We start from the raw sequence: 18,977 nt of genomic DNA on the forward strand, positions 1-18,977 counted from the left end.
GGGAGGACGGGGGTGGGGAGGTTTTACCTTCCTCACATCTACAAAGTGCTTTCCAAAGTTTTATTTTTTTTTTATTTGTTCCAGAAGTCATTGAAGGTGGCCTCCTAGGATGCCTAGGAAGTCTAACTAGAGAGCCCCCTCTAGCCCAGCACCCTCCTCCCCACACCTCAGTCCACTGAACCATCCATGATGCACCCAGATAGGCCCACCCCCAAAAGCCTGGTCACCTGGAGTACACAGCTATGTCCAGGACAGACTCATCTCCATAGGTAAACAGCTGCTGGCAAACTGGCATGACCTGGCTTGCAGGGCCGGGGGCCAAGTGTGTTTCCTCCCCGCCTGGTTAGCAAGAAGCATTCAGGGTAGCCCGAGGTTAGTTGTGTTAGTTCTTCCCTGTGCTGAGCAGAGACTTCCAGGAGCACCAGAAACGGAGCCAGACAAAACGGCCCCCACACTCCCTGCCCCAACCTCTGACACAGTAGGGGGGCATCTTCAGCCTGGACACGCACCCGCCTCCCCTCTCAGACCCTCAGCACTTCCCTCAGTCCCATCAAGAGCCCCTCATGGTCCCTCACACACTCTGCCAGTCCCCCCAGACACTCCTCCTCCCCTCTGCCCTCTGTCCTCTGCCCTCTCTCCTCAGCCACCGTTGGTTCCAGGCTGAGATGCGTCCCTACCTGATGAGGCCTGGGTCTGGGCTCCTCCCCAGCACTGGGGCCTGGCCTCTGCCCCCTCCAGGGCCTCACTGTTGTTTGGCCTGGGTACCCCCCTCCAGTGGGCTACCCTGCAACAGAGGGCATGTACTAGGGGCCCGAAGCAGGGAGGCTGTGAACGCAGCAATGATGAGTACGTTCCCGGCTACCACCAAGAGCAGCGTGGCCACTGTGCCCGCCAGGCCCAGGGCGGCTTCCTGTGTGGCCAGCCAGGCTCTGCGAGATCCCATATCAGCCAGCACTGCCTCCAGCTGGAAGTGGGTGCCCAGCACTGCACAGATGTGGAATAGCTGGTGGCTGTGGCCTGTGGAGATGATGGGCAGGTCAGAGCCACACCTTTCCCAGGGCAAGTCACCCTGTCCACTGGGCCTGCTCCTCCCCTATAAATTCCCAGAGGGACTGACAGGAGTGAATGAGCGTTTGTGCGTGCGGCCCCCAGCACACAGGCTATTAGTTTTGCTACCTGAGAAGTAGCAGGTGGAGGACCCTGAGGACTCTTCCGGTGATGCTCACTTGTTATAGCAAGACAGGGAAGTCCCTCCTGTAATCTGCCTCCATGCTGGGGCTGTGATACCCATTTACCCAGTTCATTCTGTGCTCTGGGAAGCCATCAGCAGCCCCTGCCCTTTCCCGGGCTGGGCCAGGCATTGCTCTCACCAATGTAGTCAAAGCGTCCTGGTGCCAGCCTTTCAGGCAGGTGGGAGGCGAAGAGGAAGCCAGTGAGCAGTGCGCAGAAGAGGTGGTAGCCGTGGCTGGTGCTCAGGGCCTCCTGCCCACAGCTGTGGCCCCTGCCCCAGCACAGCCCGAGCTAGCAGAGGAAAAGCAAGGCTGGTGGGGAGGGCTCGGGAGCAGAAATACGGGGTGTGTCGGGGTCTGGTGAGGATGCAGAGCAGGTGGGCACAGCTGGGCGGGGTGCTGGGCCTGAAGAGAGGTGGCTGGGCTGAGGCAGGGACTGAGGGGGCAGGGCTGGAGGTGGGCACCTTGAGGGTCAGGACAGGAAAGCAGGAGTCTGGGCAGGGGCCCTAGGCTACCTTACCCGATAGAAGAGAGGTAGGTTGTCGAACAGGAAGGGATAGGTGAAGGCTGCTGTGCGGAGGACCTTACTGAGCCCAGGGCTTTCCAGCTCCAGGAAACTGGGAGGTGGGAGGAAAAGGCTGGTCACCATCACTGTGCTCAGGGTAGGGGTCAGAGAAAGGCAAGGGGTCCTTGGGCCAAGTTGGAATATCAGCGCAGCCTGCAGCTAAGAAAACTCTTAGGGCACATGACCTGCTGTGTAAGGGACCACATCTGTCTGTGGGGATAAAGACACCTGCCTTTTATGGTGGCTTGAGATTTAAAGGAGACAGCATGGGTATGAGCATATAGGGTCTGACAGGAAGTCCTCAGTATGTGGTCCTGATGTCACCCATGCTGTTCAAGAGCAGTGAGGTGTGTCCTCTCCTGTGCCTCCGCCTTCCCCGTCCCCACTGGAGGGGCCTGGGAACCCACCGGGAGTAGCAGGAGAGGCCGGTGCACAGGAAGGAGTTGAGTGCGGCGGAGGGTACAAAGAACTGGTGCAGGGGGCCGTGCAACCAGGAGGCCGGCATGGAGTAGGCGGCGTAGGGGAAGGCGCAGCCTGCGGTGAGGTGGGGGCGTGCAGCTGAGGCCCGAGTGGCGCGCCCCTCCCTCCCGCATCCCAACCCTCTCCCCGCCCCGCCCCGGGACGCCCAGACCCAGCGCTCCCGCGCCTGCCCGGCTTACCCAGGCTGTAGAGGCTGAGTGCGCCGTAGTCCAGGAAGTAGCAGATGTGGCGCGCGCGGGGCGACATGGAGCTGAAGGTGTGCGCGCAGCACGACGCGAAGGGGTAGAGGCAGGCGGGCAGCAGGAAGACCAGCAGCGGCCAGTGGTATGGCTCCGCGCGGAAGCCGGGGCCGCCCGCCAGCGCCAGGAGCCGCCACAGGAAGTACCTGCGGCGGGCGCGTGCTCAGGCCGCCGCGGACCCCCGCGATTGCCGCTGCAGCCCGTGGGCCTGGACAGTCCCTGCCCGCCTGGGTACCCCCTTTGAGCTGAAGGTCGCGGACTGGGGCAGAGCCTCCCCTCACCAAGTGGGCAGGAAGTGAGTCCAGATGTTGACCGTCTCGTTGGTCATCTGGAAGGAGCTGAGGACACAGTCCAAAGCCGAGCTGGTGGGACGGCGGTAGCCAGACATGATGCCATCTTCCCAGAACACCTGGGATAGTGGTGGGAAAGGAGAGGAGTCACTGTGCCCGGACCCTCTCCCTCCATTTGAGATCTCTGGAAGCAGGGTCAAAGAGGATGGGCTGGAGATCAACCTGGCCCCCAAGCCAAATTAAATCTGATCTGATCTTACCACAGGTTCCAGTGCCCACAGATCAGATGGGAAACCGAAGAGGCCGATTGGGGCGGGGTGGGGCGGGGTGGGGTGGGGTGGGGCGGGGTGCAGCACACCGACAGGGCGCTCTGTGGAAGGGGACGCAGGATGGAGGGCCACAGCTTGTTCCTCAGAGAACAGAGGAAAAGTTTCACACTGGAATGGGAGGTTTAAGAGTTCGCCTGCAGGAGGGGCTGCCCCAGTAACTAAAAGGGAAGAATCTCTGCCCCTAGTCAGTCCTCTAGGAGTGGGGGTTGGTGGGTCAGTGGGTGGAGCCCCTCACCCTGGGGACCTGGTGGACTCGAAGAAGTTGGGGCAGCTTGAGACTGAGCATGGTGGCCTGGCACCTCCACGTTGACCTGGAGACAGAGTGGGGGTAGGGGATCAGATATTTGTCCCCATCCACAGGCCCTTTCACCTGGGTTCAGCCCCAGGATGGGCTGCGTGTGTGGGAGGCACCTGGCACCCTCCCCTCCTGGAAATGCTTCCTTCAAGCCCGGGGAGGCTGGTCCAGCTTCCCCAGCCGTCCCACCTCTTAACTCCATCCCTGCCTGTGTCCTCCTTGGGGTATTCAGTCCCCACACTGAGGGGCTAGGCAGCCTCAGCCCAGCATGCAGTGGTGGGCCCTCCCAGCTAGGAGGCTGCCTCAAATAGTGATCCAGCCCCCCAGGTCCCAGTTTTTATCTCGGGAAGAATCCTGACTTGAGGCCAGCACAGAGACAGCCCGAGTAGTACACCCCGCCCCACCAGAATGCACTTCAGCCCACAGCGCCGGTCTGAGCACAGATTCTAAGCTTGGCACTCCTCAGAAAGAATCCCTGGAGAAGCCAGATGCCGTCAGGTGGGACAAGGAGTTAGAAGATGCCTGGCTTTTCTCTGAGGACTACACTTGGGCCTCGGCAGTGTTTTGGGGTCTCTGCCCCTTCTAAGCCCCCTACCCCTGAGCCCCAGACCTGTGCGCTGCCTCCGGGTGGCCGTGGCTCTGCTGCCCCACCTGCCTCTCCTGGCACATTCCTTGGCACAAGTGGAGGGGCTGGGCCAGCTGGGCAGGCGGAGCTGCCCCAGGAGGAGGAATAGGACACTCCCCCAGGCCAAAACTTTGCAGCAACTCCATAGCCTAGCCCCTCCTCTTCCTGCCACCAGCTTTGCGCATCCGTGTTTGTGTCGCATGCACTCTGGGGCTTGCACCAGCAGTCACTCCCCCAGCCTCTGCCCCTGAGATGGGTGCTGCGGACCCTACTGGACACAAAGCAGACTTGGCCCTAGTCCCTGCACCCCAGCAGAACAAAGATGGATGAGGGCCTCCCAGGGTATCCCTTGTCTGCTCTCACAAGTGGGATGGGGGATGTCTCCCCTACCCAGAGTGCTGCCCATCTATCTGGAGAAGTGAGAAATTCACTGGGGTCTAGCTTCCCTCACGGTGCCTTTCTTTAGCAGTAGGGTTTGGAGAGCTCCGGAGTGGGGCGTGTGCAGTTGCTATGGAAATGGGGGAGGGACAGCTGGAGCAAGGTGCTTTACCTCTATTTCCCCAGGAGAGGTGGTATCAGAGCCCCAGGTGAGCTTCCTTACCCAGAGCTTGGTGGGTGCTCCTAAGCTGATGGGTCAGCAGGCCCAGGGCTCCACGGGCGGAGTCCAAGGCTGCTGCCAGCCAGGCTGATGAAGGAGAGTGGCCGGGCAGGCGGGCCAGGCCTGGGCGGGGAGTGGGGAGACAAAGGGGAGCCAGGGAACAATCCCAGCCTTGTCCAGCCTCCAGGGAGCAGCACAGGGTGGCCCAGCCCCATTAGCAGGCAGCTCACTCTGCTGCCTGCACACAGCCAGCTCCTCCAGCACGACCTAAACTCCCTGTGCTCAGGCCGGCTAGAACAGGCTAGGGGCCCAAGCCAGAACTTGGCCATGGCGCTGTAGAGTCCACCCAGAGAGGTGTTCCCCTGTTCTAGGTTCTCCCAGCAGCTGAGGACAGCTCTGCCTTAGGCTGGCAGAGGAACCCAAATCCCCGAATTCTGACCAGATTTCAGAAGCCATCTCTCACCATGCCTTGCTGCCTCTTAGCATCTGGTGCTGGGTAAGGCTCAGAGCCAGCTGCCTTTGATAAATGTTGGTTCTATCACGGCAGATTTGCCAAGCTTATCACCTCCCCAGCCCGACCCTGAATACAATTTGAGGTGCCAATCCTTGCAGGACAGGCACTTGAGGACTCAGGCTGGTTTCAAGGCTCACCTCCCTAGCCCCTTGAGGAAGAGACAGTGGGGGGGGGGGTAGGGGATCAGATATCAGGTATCATTCCTTCTCCTGGTGACAGCAAACCAAATGCAGGCAGCGGTATTTGCTGGCAAGAGATTTCCACCTATCGCCCTTAGCAAACCAAATGCAGGCAGCGGTATTTGCTGGCAAGAGATTTCCACCTATCGCCCTTGCAAAGGCATGCCTCAGTCGACAGTGTCTACCATAAAAGCATCTCCAGGGCTCTCACTCAAATTGCCTGCTTCTTGTTCTGTTCCATCCACTTCAAAGAAGTCTTTCCACAGTGCATTTCAGGATGCCCTCTTCAATGTCCCACCTCCCAATAAAACTTCCGTAGAGAGGCACGAGGAGACAGGGTTGGGCTTGGGGGTTTATTAAGTGATGCTTTAGTCTCAGTCTCTGCCAGCAACTGTTGGTGGGGTGACCCCACTCACCCCAGGATTTCCCAGACTTGCTGTTTTAGAGGAAAGAGGCAGGAAGCCAGCTATCCTCCAAGCCACAGCTTGGGAAGGCAGGCTAGTACTGGGGTGGGGGCAGCAGAGCTGAGACCCTCCAACCCCAGCCGCCAGCCTGTACTATCCTCCCAGCCTGAGGGGGAGGAGCTGAGGCAATCCTGGCCACAGCCTCCCACACACGACCCTGCTCTTGGTGCGCCGTTCACTGCCCTGAGCTATTCATGATCTCTGCTCCCACATATTCACCTCGACACTCCCGAAGCCAGCCCCACACCCAGCGCCTCCAAGTCTTTAGTCCTGGGGAGGGCAAAAGGGGGGACAGGGGACCCCTGACTGAGCAGTTTCAAGGGGCCTCTTCTTTCTGCTGCCCACTGAATGCCAGCCCCTTGTCTTCAGCCCTCCTGTAGACAGGAAGCGGGGCGTGGCGTCAGACTGCACCCCCTTTCTTCTCCATCATCCCATTCTGCCCTAGCACAGCAGCCAGGAGAACAAGCACAGCGCCTGTAAGACTGGTAGGCACGGGAGCCCACGCTGGCACAGGCCAGACTGCCTGCAGCCCTAGGTGGGGCCTGCTCCCTGCCCTGGAAGCTAGACAGAGGAAGACAGAAAGCAGAAGTGGGGCAGTGGGATGTATGGCCCCTGTGGCAGGAGGAGCACACGAACCCTGACCCTGCAACTCGGTGCAGGCCACTCCAGGCCTCGCTTCTGTAAGAGCCCGTGGCTGGCTCCAGAGCTGCCCGGCCCCCATAAAGGGGGCTGAAAGGAGTATGGGTGGTCCTTGAGGAGGGGAAGGGTCTGCAGAGAACCACGCAGACATCAGGTATTACCCACCTCTTTCCCCAAGACCTGGAGGATCCAAACTTCTGGCCCCAACCACCCTGTATCTTGGGTGAGGAAGAAGGGCCCTCTTCTGCTGTTCCTTCCCCTCAGAGATCCAAGAACCCACTCCAGTGAAATGCAGGTACCCATGCCTGCCACCTGCCCCTGGAGACAGCAGGGGAGTTGAGGCAAGAAGGCTGGCCAGGGGCCCACAGGACTCTCCTGCTCTAAGCACTTTCCTCGCTTTCTTAACGTCTTGGCAACAAAGGGACCCCACCCTCCCAGCTGGCTCCTGGGCCCTCCCTGTAGCCTCTGAGCAGCTAGGCCTCCCTCCTGTGTGCGTGCATGAGTCTGCGTGTGGTGGGGTGACTGCAGGTGCTGGTCCTGGCTGCCAGGGAGGGCAGGAGAGATCTGGAGTCAGCCCCACTGCAGGGCCTGGGGGTCAGTCTCAACCAATCTCCTTCCACTGCTTGTAGAAGTCCAGAACATTCTTGATGTCCACGCTGGCATGGGCAGCGGCCTGCAGGGCTGCCTGTGGAAGGGGAGGAGGAAAGATGGAGAGGGCCTGACCTCCCAAACTGAGGAGCAAGTCGTTGAGGGGCTGGGGAAGGAGTGATGGGAGAGAAAAGGACAGCTATGTGGAGGGTCTGGGGACAGAATCTACTCTGGTACCTCGTCCCTATTCCACACCATCCCCCCACCTCACCCATGACCCACCTGCATGGGGCCTGAAAGCACGCTGGGGTTGTCCAGTGGAAGGCCTGTGATGATGGTCACCATGCCACTTGGGTCCTCCTCACCTGTCCCCTGGGCCACAGTCAGCTGTTTGCAGCTGTCCAGGATCTTATAGAGAGTCCTGGGGATGGGAGGCAGAGGGGAAGATGGGTCACCACCCAGCATTGGCACAGCCCACCAGGGGACAGGGGCAGCTGGGGACTGGGAGGGCAGCAAGCAGCAGTGGGCCCTGGAGGCTGGCCCTGGAGGAGACACTATGGGGAGGAGGCAAAGGTGCACTGAAGGAAAATACCAGCCTGAGCATCGCAAGGCCCGAAGAGGCTGCCCCATCTACAAAGCTCAGGTGCTGGGGCAACTTCGTACTCTCGAAAGGTGGGGCCTGCAGGAGGCCCTGGCAGGCTACGTGCACAGCCTCAGAACTCTCCAGCCCTGCCCGTTCTCCCTGGGAATGCCTGCGGAGGAGCAAGGCAGGTGGCCTGACTGAGGTTCTAGGGGTGAGGGTTGAAGTGTTACCAGGCATCTGCATCCTGCCTCTTCAGCTTATGCCGCTCAAAGCTCTTTCCCACCTCTTTCTGGCAGCGAATGTACCTGCAAAGGAGACGTGTGAGTGGAAGTCAGCAGCAGAGGACAGGCAGGGTGCCTTACACAAAGCAGGCCGTTGTGGCTCTGTGGGCCTGGTTTTGCAGGCGGGGCAGGGAACACGTCTCTCCCACCACAGCTCTGTTTAGAACCATTTCCAAGTGGCTTCCTGGCTGCTGGGCGAGGCTCGCTCTTCCTCCTGATAACATCAATTCTTTGGTTCCTCCCAGGGGAGGATCTGAGAGGGGAGAATTAGCAGATGCTTTTCAACTCAGGGCTTCTGGAGACAAGGTCCAAACAATCAGGCCTTGTACAGCTTCCTGGCCAGGCAGAGCAGATGCAGAGGAGGGGGTGGGCCGGCTACCATGGAGAGGGAAGCTTTCTCATTATTCCCTACACCCTCTGCCTAGTCCTCCTCCGGTCCCCAAGGCCAGAAGAGGAGGCCTGCACCGGGCTGAGCACCTGCACATGCTGCCATCTGCTCATCCCTGGCTGGCTTCAGTCTCACCACTGCCTCAGGTCAGTGGGAAGGTGGGCAGCCCAGATGAAGGCCCTCACACTCTGAGAAACCTGATCACCTGTCCCACCCCAAAGCAGGAGAAACTCCTCCTGTAAAGAAATTCACAGTCTAATGTTGGGGGAGGGAAGCCTGCTCCCTTCTCCCCAGTGGGTGGTGATCACAGGCTTGCCCCAGAGGAAGAAGGACAGCAGCTCAGTGCTCCCCACAGGGCTCCTGGCTCCTTTGGTCACCTGTCATTTCGGCACCTACGACCTTGACTTCTAATGATCTGTGGTATCACTCCCCAGGCAGTGAGCAAACTGTGCGTAGCAACAGGTATGTATGTGTCTTACCCATAGGGAACAAGGGGCTTATAAGCATGTGTTGTCCAAAGATGGACCCAGGACGCAGCACAGGTCCCGCCAGGCCTGCACTCACCTGTTTCCTTTTTTAAACTCTGCCTCCAGGTACCGAATCCCATCCCGGGCCCCTGGGTGTTCCTTCTTCAGCAAATCCAGGCCATCAATCACTGGTGAGCAAGGTGAGGGTAGGGAAGGACAAAACAGATAAGCTCAGACTGCTGTGACAAGAGGCTCTGGAGGAAGTATCTGAGCTCACCTCAGTACATCCTGCAGGCAAAGAAAGGACCCTGGCTCCCTAGAGGGCTCACAAAGTTCTCTGAAGATAGTGACCTTCTGACAGCAATATACTTGGAATTTACCAAGTACTTTCACATTGTATTCACTTCTATTTTCTGTTTCTCCCAAATATCTTGTGAGGCAGAATAGGGACTGTTATGTCCATTGCATGATGAAGTGACATGTTCACAAAGGTGGTAAGACTTGACCAAGGTCACTGTGTATAAATTGAGCCCCAAATAAAGGTCTCTTAATCCCAAGCCCAGAATCTCTTTTACCCACACTCTATCTGTCCCCTTACCTCTCCAATGTACTTACCCGTCCTTGGAATGATGACAATGAAGCGGCCACTGGTGGCCAGTTGGCGGATGACAGGGAGATGGTGGCAGAGGGCCTGGGTGTCAGGGACGAGGTAGGGAGACATAGCCGACTGGGCCCGGGGCTGCTGCAAGCTGCCCTCCAGCTGAGAGACCTCGAGCTGGTGAGAGAGGGCAGGGTGGGTACAGCTGCGGGGGACCCCTTCAGCCTGGGGTGGGGGAACAGTGGTCCTCAAGGTAGCTCTTATGGGGTTTCTCCTATTGCTAAGGGGATCAGGGGACCTTTCTACCAATGGCTTTGGGGAAAAAACAGACAGAAATTAGAGTTAAAGAGAAAGGGAGAGACAGAAGTGAAAGCAGAAAGGGGGCTGAGTGAAGGGCTGGTAGTAGGGAGGGTGAGCTGGGAGAGGTGGAGGGACACAGCGGCAACAGAGCAGGGGGCCTAGAATGGAAGGGGGAAGACCTGCCAGTGGGGTTTAAGCAAAAGCTCTACCAAGTGCAGAAGAAGCACTTGGGCCCCTGATTTCCTACCTGAAGTCGTAGCTGAGCCATGTCTCTCATGAGCCTGTTCCGACGAGCTTCCTCCTGTGCCTATGAGGGGAAGACACGAGTTATTAGGAGTTAGGATACACATGCCCTTCTCCGGTGATCAGGAAGACCAAGAGGATTTCCTGGGGTCTCAAACAGTGTGGCTTCATGTAAAGTCACTTTAGATGAGGGGAGGAGAGGCATGGAAGAAAAAATATTCTTCCGCTGCACTGTGAACAACCTCCATAACCAACCCAGTGCAGGTCATGACGTTCCAGGCCCTGCAGGGGAGGGGAGCAGACAGCCATGTGCATCGCCAAGCAGGACTTCACCTGGCTGTGCCTCAGGGTTCAATCTGCTCTTCTCAATCTGGTCTCCCCTCCCAGGAGATCCTACCTATGCACTCCCTCACCTTCTACCCCCATCTGCTTGCCAACATCTTCCACATCTGCAGATTCAGCCCAGGCCTGACCATCCTGAGCTCCAGATCCACACATCCAACTGCCTACTCAGCAGCCCAATCTGCTCCTCAAGAACCTGCTTCTCTTCCTCTAGTGTTCCCTAGCCTGGTAAATAAACTACAGTCTGCCCAAGTCAGAAAGCTCAGGGTTGGCTTTGAATCTTCCCTCTCTCAGCCCCAGAAAGTATTAGCTTCCCTGTCCTGTCAACTGTGCCCCTAAACAGTATGCAAATCCTTCCACCTCCACTGTGAAGCCCTAGTCTAAGTCAACACCTCTCCTTGACTACTGGTCTCTGCCTCTAATTCAATCCCTTTTCTCCACCTACAACCAAGGCAATCTTTTAAAAACCATGTGATGCCCATTACAGCCCTACCTAAAGTCTTCCGATGCCTTTCCTCTGTATTCTGGGTAAAGCCCAAATTCCTTAATATGGTCTAAAAGATGAAGTTATGGATGGGGACTTTATCCTGCAAGCTATGGGGAGCCAATGAAGACTCTTTTTTCTGCTTTTCTTTTGAGACAGGGTCTCAATCTGTCACCCAAGCTGGAGTGCAGTGACACGATTCCCGCTCATTGCAACCTCTGTCTCCCAGGCTCAAGTGATCTTCCTGCCTCAGCCCCTCAACTAGCTGGGACTACAGGCACATGCCACCATGCCTGGCTAATTTTTGTATTTTTTGTAGAGATGGTGTTTCACCACGTTGCCCAGGCTGGTCTCAAACTTCCGGGACTCAAGCAATCTGTCCACCTTGGCCTCTCAAAGTGCTGGGATTACTGGCATGAGCCATGGCACCCAGCCCACTGAAGACTCTTTGATAAGCAAAGTGGCATCATCAAAGTGGTGCTTTAAAATATTCATCTTGGCCAGGCGTGGTGGCTCACACCTGTAATCCCAGCACTTTGGGAGGCCGAGGCAGGCGGATCACCTAAGGTCAGGAGTTGGAAACAAGCCTGGCCAACATGGCAAAACCCTGTCTCTACTAAAAATACAAAAATTAGCCAGACATGGTGGCAGGTGCCTGTAATCCCAGCTACTCAGGAGGCTGAGGCAGGAGAATTGCTTGAACCCAGAGGCAGAGGTTGCAGAGAGCCAAGACTGAGCCACTGTACTAAAGCCTGGGCAACAGAGTAGGACTCTATCTCAAAAAATAAATAAAATATTCATCTTGGAGGCAGGCATAGTGGCTCATACATGTAATCCCAGCACTTTGGGAGGCTGAGGTGGGAGGATCACCCTAGATCAGGCGTTCGAGACCAGCCTGGCCAACATGGTGAAACCCTGTCTCTACTAAAAATACAAAAATTAGCCAGGTATGGTGGCTTGTGCCTGTAGTCCCAGCTTGGGAGGCTGTGGCATGAGAATTGCTTGAACCCAGAAGGTGGAGGTTGGAGTGAGCTCTGGAGTTTGGGACCAGTTTCAGCAACATAGCAAGATCCCATTTCTTTTCTACAAGATACACACACATATATATACATGGTCAAACTTGGTGGTACACGCCTGTAGTCCTAACTACTCAGGAGGCTGAGGCAGGAGGATTGCCTGAGCCCAGGAGTTCAAGGCTGCAGTGAGCTATGGTTGTGCCACTGCACTTCAGCCTGGGTTGACAGAGCAAGACCCTGCCTCAAAAAAAAAAAAAATTCTCATTCTCATCATGAGACATCACACAAACCCAAACTGAAGGATACTATGAAATAACTGACCAGTACTCTTCAAAAGTGTCACATCAGGAAAGAAAAGGAAACACTGAGAACTGTCAGAGATCGCAGGAGACTAAGGATACGTGAAAATCAATCATACTGTGGATCCTGGACTGGATTACAGAAGAGAAAACAGACACTGGTGGGAACACTAGGGAAATATGAATAAAGTCTACAGTTGCAAGATCCACCCCCAACCCCTGCAGAGTGCTGCACAACAAAGAATTGTTCTGTCCAAAGTGCCAATAGTGTCCCCTTTGAGAAACAATGTGGTCAAATGAAAGAATGGAAGCAGAAGACCAGAGCCTAGGTGAGAGCCATTTTCCTTGAGGCAGGGTCTCATTGTCACCCAGGCTGGAGGGCAGTGACCAGATCTTGGCTGGCTGACTGTAGCTTAACCTCCTGGGACAGTCATTCTCTCACAGGCCCTATGGGCAAACTGGTAAGAAAGGGAGGCCCCATAGACAAACTTCCCCTCTTCCTACAGCAGAAATCAAGTCCACAGGTTGCTTTTAGGCTAAAATGGTAATTGTGAAACCCCATATTCAAGAGAGGGAGATGGGGGCACTTGTGTAAAATCCCCCCAACAGAACTAGTGCAGGTAAGTGGGATCCATCTAGACCCAAGAAGAAGGAGCTGTGCTAATCTGAGGCTCTGATCAGCATCACCAACCCAGCATTTCAAACAGATGCGGGCCGGGCCGAGCTGGGCGCGGTGGCTCATGCCTGTAATCCCAGCATTTTGGGAGGCCGAGGCAGGTGGATCACGACGTCAAGAGTTCGAGACCAGCTTGGCCAAGATGTTGAAACTCTGTCTCTATTAAAAAATACAAAAAAAATTAGCTGGGCGCAGTGGCATGTGCCTGTAATCCCAGCTACTCAGGAGGCTGAGGCAAGAGAATCACTTGAACCTGGGAGGCGGAGGTTGCAGTGAGCTGAGATGGCGCCACTGCACTCCAGCCTCTGTGACAGAGTAAAACTCTGTCTCAAAAAACAACAACAACAACAACAAACAGATGTGGGCCTACATGTTCCTCAGAGGGAAAGCCTACCTTTAGAGGTCCCATCAGCAGATCCTGCAGCCCCAGCAACTCCTAGTGCCCACTTCGCATAGAGAAAAGCTAAATCTCTAAAGCAGCAGAAAAGAGCCAGGATAAGAACTCCACAGTTTGTCCAACTCCAGAGCCCTGGCTCTACTACCGACTACACTTTTTGATCTTAGGAATGTTTCTTTGTCTTCATCTATATATATATATATATATATATTTTTTTTTTTGTCTTTTTTTTGAGGCAGTCTTGCTCTGTTGCCCAGGCTGGAGTGCAGCAGCATGATCTTGGTTCACTGCAAGCTCCACCTCCCAGGTTCAAGAGATTCTTCTGCCTCACCCTCCTGAGTAGCTGGGACTGTAGGCACCCACCACCACACTCAGCTAAGTTTTGTATTTTTAGTAGAGATGGGGTTTCACCATGTTGGTCAGGCTGGTCTCAAACTTCTGACCTCAAGTGATTTGCCTGCCTCAGCCTCCCAAAGTGCTGGGATTACAGGTGTGAGCCACGGCACCCTGCCTACATTTTCTTATCTATAAAATGGAGGATGTAAGCACCAACCTCACTGGGCTGCTGCAAAGGTTAGATGAGATGTCCCATGCAAACTAGGCTGTGCATAGAGAACACTCTTGATAAACATGACAAGGACAACACTCCTCTGGCTGAGGATAAGCCCCTCGGGGTGGAAGCCTGTGACTCAAGCAGAGCAGGAGGCAGCCTCAGCTAGCAGGTACTCCCTGGCCCTCCAGGAGAAGTCTTCAGGAGCTTTAGGCCAGAGGAAATGCCTGATAAAATTCTAACATTTTTTGAAACTGTCTAACTTCCTCATAATTATTTTTGTAACCCCCCCCCCCACCACGTCTTCCTCTATGCACTAGCAATAAAAGCCTTAACACAAAAGGTTTGTTTTTAACAAAATGTGCTTGTTTTTAAAACAGCAAGAAAGGGAGTTTCTGGCGAGCTTTTGCCCCTTCCCAGCCAAGCAGAATGCCCATAAGAAATGGGACTCAGAAAGGGTGGGGAAGTTGCTGGCCCTGGGACGGGTGGAAAGGAAGAATGTGGGGAAGGGGATTGGCTTAAGATGAAGAAGAAACCCTGAGGGCTTGCTGAGACACATATGCCAGACACTAACAACCCAAATGTACTGGTGCCACTTCACAGGGGGTGGTGTGTCGGGAAACATGCCCAGGGCTGTGCAGGCCCCACTGTGAAAACCAGATTGTTGCTCACAAAGTATCAGCCCCCCAAGAGAAAGGCCTGTCTTGTTCACTGCTGTAACCCCAGTGCCTAGAATACTGACATGTCTGGCACAAAGTAGACTCTCAATAAACATTTGTGGAGTGAATTACTGGATGGAAAAGAGGTAACACTTTCTATCCTTTGGGGCCCCTGTGGGATGGGACCATATCTGAGATGGGAAGGTTCCTTCATGGCCCCTTATATCAGGAGCGCTCCACTGCCTTCTATTCCTCAGTCTTTATCCCTTCCCATGAACGGGAAGAGAGGAAACATTTACTAAGCATACACATGCTCCATAAGACAATGTGCAAGGCACCTCATATCCACTATCATTCTATCTTCAAAAAACTATATAAAGTGGATTCTATTTATTCTCACATTAACTGACAAGTAAACTGGCTTGGCAAGGTTAAGTGACTTGCTCAATTCATAGACTAAGAGGTGGCCTCAAACCCAGATCAGTCTGCGTACAGGTCCTGAGCCAGGTAGCCTCTGCTCAAAGCCTCTCTCAGTCCCTATCAGTCCCATACCTTAGTCCCTCCCAGGCCTCCCTCCCAGCCTCCCCTTCCCTCTTCCTAAGCATCTTACTATGCCCTTGAGGTGGAGACCACCAGACAGTCTACGCATCTTGCCCAGGTTTCTCAGTGAGGTAAATGGGAGCAGAGCTGACAGGGATGGGAAGGCTTGACTCACCATTCGGAACTGCGCCTGGGCCTGCTGCAGCAGGCTCTCCTGCTCAGACTGGGCAATACTGACGAAGATGCCAACCTCCGGGTTGAACTGCAGGATGCTGCCTTGCAGGCGGGCGATGAAGTGACCAAAGCTGCGGATGCAGCAGATGCGCACCACTGACTGGGGGGAGAGACAGGAGCTGAGCGCCACTGAGCAGGGCCCTCTAGGCCCACCCTGCCCTCCAGGACCCCCTCCCTCCCTCCCTCCCTCCCACCTCCCTGCTGGCCCAGCCACCTCGGCAACAAGGGCTCCAGGGAAAGACTTGTGTTCTACGGGGTGCGAAGGAGAAACACTAAGGCCTAGAGCCTTTAACTGCCACAAAATGAGTAGGTACAGCAAGGAAACTCCTAGGAGGACCAGAGAACCAGGACTTGAGCTAAGAAGCAAGAAAAAATGGCATGGGCTGGAAGTGAGGAGACCTGGGTTCTAATGCCATCTCTCTCCTAATGCTTCTCATATGCTCCATGGGACCAAACTAGATAACATTTTCCACACTTAATATTAATTTTTTGTTTTTTGAGACAGAATCTTGCTTTATCACCCAGGCTGGAGGACAGTGGTGTGATTATAGCTCACTGCAGCCTCTACCTCCTGGGCTCAACCCATCCTCCCGCCTCAGCCCCCAAGTAGCTGGGACTACAGGCACGCCCCACCATGCCCAGCTAATTTTTGTATTTTTTTTTATTGAAATGGGGTCCTGCCATATTGCCCAGGCTATTCTTTTTTATTTTTTGAGATGCAGTTTTGCTCGTTCGCCCAGGCTGGAGTGTAATGTCGTGATATCGGCTCACTGCAACCTCCGCCTTCCAGTTTCAAGCAATTCTCCTGCCTCGGCCTCCTGTGTAGCTGGGATTACAGGCACTCAACCCCACAACCGGCTAATTTTAGTATTTTTAGTAGAGACAGGGTTTCACTTTGTTGGCCAGGCTAGTCTCAAACTCCTGATCTTATGATCCGCCCATCTCAGCCTCCCAAGGTGCTGGGATTACAGGCATGAACCACTGTGCCCGGCCTACACAGTCTGTTCTTAAACTCCTGAGCTCAAGCAATCCCCTTGCCTTGGCCCCCACAAAGTGCTAGGATTACAGACATGAGCCACTACACCTGGCCCCAACTTACTTTTGTGGTCAGTAAAACCCTTCTTCACTCTCAAATAAAAATCTTATTAGAACTCTAAAATATAAAACAAAGCCAGCCAGGCATGGTGGCTCAGGCTTGTAATCCCAGCACTTTGGGAGGCCAAGGCAGGCAAATGACAAGGTCGCTACTTCGAGACCATCCTGGCAGGCAGATGACAAGGCCACTACTTTGAGACCATCCTGGCTAACATGGTAAAACCCTGTCTCTACTAAAAATACAAAAATTAGCTAGGTGTGGTGGCAAGTGCCTATAATCCCAGCTGCTCGGGAGGCTGAGGCAGGAGAATGATTGCTTGAAACTGGAAGGTGGGGGTTGCAGTGAGCTGAGATCGTGCCACTGCACTCCAGTCTGGGCAAAAGAGCGAAACTCCATCTCAAAAACAAACAAACAAACAAAAAAAAAAAAACAGAGCCAAGCGGCTCTGGCTGGAGAGGGAGCAGCCAGTTGGTTTTTGCATGTCAGGACTGGGTGGCCTGCCTGCTTGGCTTTCCTCTGCTGCCCCCAAATGGCCCATATGGTAATGGAGATTCAAGGGTGAGAGCTGCTGGACTAAGGGTGCAGCACATTCCCTTCCAGCTTTAACTTTCTATGATTGCTTTATGTTCAGCTCAGAGCAGGCTGGGCCCAGAGTTAGAAAAGAGACTGATAAAGATTTCAAAGCTCCAATAACCACTTGTTCTGCCCTTTACAGAAGACAGAGAAAAGAAGGGGGGTAGTTGTTCTGTAGAACCTACTGGTGGCACCAATGGCAGACCTTTAGAAGGACATCCTGCCAAGGTAGGAAGAAAGCTAAAATGGCTCACTGAACAAAGGGTGCATGGCCTATAACCCCAAGGACACTGTCCCTGTCTAGGTGGAAGAGGGTGTCTTGCCCTCTTTCTCCCCAGCCCTGAGCCCGTTTGTCGCTGTGTGTGACAAACAGCTGTGGCATAAGAAATTATATCCTCACCTCTTCTAAAGCGCTGAGCAGGGGCCGATCTGTGTCAAAGTTAAAGCGTCTGTGGGCAGCTCGGAGGGGAGGCAGGTTACGAAGAGCCATGTCCTCCGGGAGCAGAAGGCTAGAGGGGAGGTCAGGCAGCTCACAACCTTCAAGAAGATCCTGGACCTCAGGACACAAGGCCAGGCCTGGGCAGAAGGAGGACATATCAGACCATCCATCCTGTGGGAACTCCCAGTCAGAGAGACATAGCCCTTCCCTTTGGGAATTATCAGGCGGATGAGACAATGAGACAGGACATACCCTAAGACAGTGGCGAGACATGGAGGGAGTGAAGGAAAGAGGGATGGACACATAAGAGCCAATCAGGCAGAGCAGAGAGGCTCAGGAAGAACAAGGATGGCTCAGGTCAGGAAGACTCCCTGATAGAAGGGACAATTACATTGGGATAGAAATGAGAGGAAGGGCTCAGGATGATTGAATAGCCCTTGGCAAGTCTCAAGAAATAGGAACAGGTGGAGTTTTCCATCTGGAAGGTGGTGGGAGGGGATGAGCCAAACAAACTTGGTAGGTCAAAGTCAATTCTCAATGACCGCAGGCATCAGTGCAACAGCGGCAGTGAGGCCTGGCTCCCAGGCCCCTCTCACTCTGCCCTTGTCTTCCCCAGGGAGAGACTCTTTGCTGACCAGGCCACCTGCCCACACACAGTACAACAGTGTTGGGGTGGGAAACCGGAGAGCCCTAGACCACACAATGACTGCTGTGTGCTAGGGAGGCTGGCAGTGAATCCCATTAACCTCCTTACCCCAAGGGCTGGGTTAAGAGGAGGGGGGATGGGCTTAGTGAGGCCAATGCAGGAGAAAAGAAAGGAGGGTAGTGCCAGGGACCCCCTCACCAGACTCCTGGAGTTCGCCAGCAGCTGGCAACAGATTCAGCAACACAGACAGGCGGTTCCACAGACTTTGAGAGCTCTGGGGAGAGAGAAGGAAGAGGAAGTCTTTAGCCAGAGACAGTGAGAGAGAACAGCACTAGGGGATATGGCCTATGTTCACAGCCCTATGGGGGTTTGATTTAAAAATTAACAAAATAAGCCTGGGTAACAAGGCAAAACACTGTCTCTACAAAAAATACAAAAATTAGCCCGGAAAGCTAGGCACAATGGCTAATGCCTGTAATCCCGGCACTTTGGGAGGCTGAGGCAGGTGGATCATCTGAGGTCAGGAGTTCGAGACCAGCCTGACCAACAGGGAGAAACCCCGTCTCTACTAAAAATACAAAAAAAAAAAAAAAAAAAAATTAGCCAGGCGTGGTGGTGGGTGCCTGTAATCCCAGCTACTCAGGAGGCTGAGGCAAGAGAATCACTTGAACCCGGGAGGTGGAGGTTGCGGTGAGCTGAGACCACACAATTGTACTCCAGCCTGGGTAACAAGAGCGAAACTCCTTCTCAAAAAAAAAAAAGGAAAAAATTAGCTGGGCATGGTGGTGTGCATTTGTTGTCCCAGCTAGCTACTGGGGAGATAGAGTTGGGAGGATTGCTTGAGCCTGGGTGGTTGAGGCCATAGTGGAGCTGAGATGTACCACTGCACTCCAGCCTGGGCAACAAAGTGAGAACTTGTTTCAAAAGAAAACAAAACAAAAAACAAAAAAAGCCACATTTGGACTGGGTGCAATGGCTTATGCCTGTAATCCCAACATTTTGAGAGGCTGAGGCAGGCAGATCACTTGAGTCAGGAGTTCGAGAAGAGCCTAGCTGAGCTTTTTCACCAGCTGAATGCTTTACGAAAAGAGAAAGCAGTTAAACCACAAGGACTTTCTGGATCTTGGTAGCG

At 54.5% G+C, this 18,977-nt stretch overlaps 2 protein-coding genes across 7 annotated transcripts in view; both read right to left on the minus strand.

Annotated features, from left to right (window-relative positions):
- Window positions 1-46: 46 nt before the first annotated feature.
- PAQR6 (progestin and adipoQ receptor family member 6) lies at window positions 47-5,580 on the minus strand. 4 transcript variants are annotated; one of them, XM_032260623.1, is made up of 9 exons: window positions 5,487-5,580; window positions 4,654-5,428; window positions 3,368-3,443; window positions 2,795-2,922; window positions 2,454-2,659; window positions 2,202-2,328; window positions 1,750-1,846; window positions 1,371-1,521; window positions 47-1,017 (listed from the first exon to the last, which is right to left on the minus strand). In XM_032260623.1, exons 3-9 carry the CDS (start codon window positions 3,416-3,418, stop codon window positions 743-745), a joined length of 1,035 nt encoding a protein of 344 aa, XP_032116514.1. In that variant the 5' UTR covers window positions 3,419-3,443; window positions 4,654-5,428; window positions 5,487-5,580; the 3' UTR covers window positions 47-742. The 4 variants fall into 4 exon arrangements, with proteins under 4 accessions (XP_032116514.1, XP_032116515.1, XP_032116516.1 ...); XM_032260624.1 differs by having other exon boundaries at window positions 4,603-5,428; XM_032260625.1 differs by lacking the exon at window positions 3,368-3,443.
- Window positions 5,581-5,682: 102 nt separating this feature from the next.
- Window positions 5,683-18,977, minus strand: part of SMG5 (SMG5 nonsense mediated mRNA decay factor) — a 43,380-nt gene continuing 30,085 nt past the window's right edge. For all 3 annotated transcript variants that reach the window (XM_032260619.1, XM_032260618.1, XM_032260617.1), the window contains exons 14-22: window positions 18,044-18,119; window positions 17,161-17,336; window positions 15,033-15,191; window positions 9,899-9,958; window positions 9,369-9,528; window positions 8,851-8,941; window positions 7,848-7,922; window positions 7,317-7,455; window positions 5,683-7,131 (exon numbers count right to left, since the gene is read on the minus strand). In XM_032260619.1, the coding sequence (XP_032116510.1) occupies window positions 7,048-7,131; window positions 7,317-7,455; window positions 7,848-7,922; window positions 8,851-8,941; window positions 9,369-9,528; window positions 9,899-9,958; window positions 15,033-15,191; window positions 17,161-17,336; window positions 18,044-18,119 (1,020 nt within the window). In that variant the 3' untranslated portion in view covers window positions 5,683-7,047. The remainder of the gene's footprint in view (window positions 7,132-7,316; window positions 7,456-7,847; window positions 7,923-8,850; window positions 8,942-9,368; window positions 9,529-9,898; window positions 9,959-15,032; window positions 15,192-17,160; window positions 17,337-18,043; window positions 18,120-18,977) is intronic.

This window comes from Sapajus apella, unplaced genomic scaffold (assembly GCF_009761245.1).
Source record: "Sapajus apella isolate SASKATOON/1434 unplaced genomic scaffold, GSC_monkey_1.0 scaffold119, whole genome shotgun sequence".
Classification (NCBI taxonomy): Eukaryota; Metazoa; Chordata; class Mammalia; order Primates; family Cebidae; genus Sapajus; species Sapajus apella.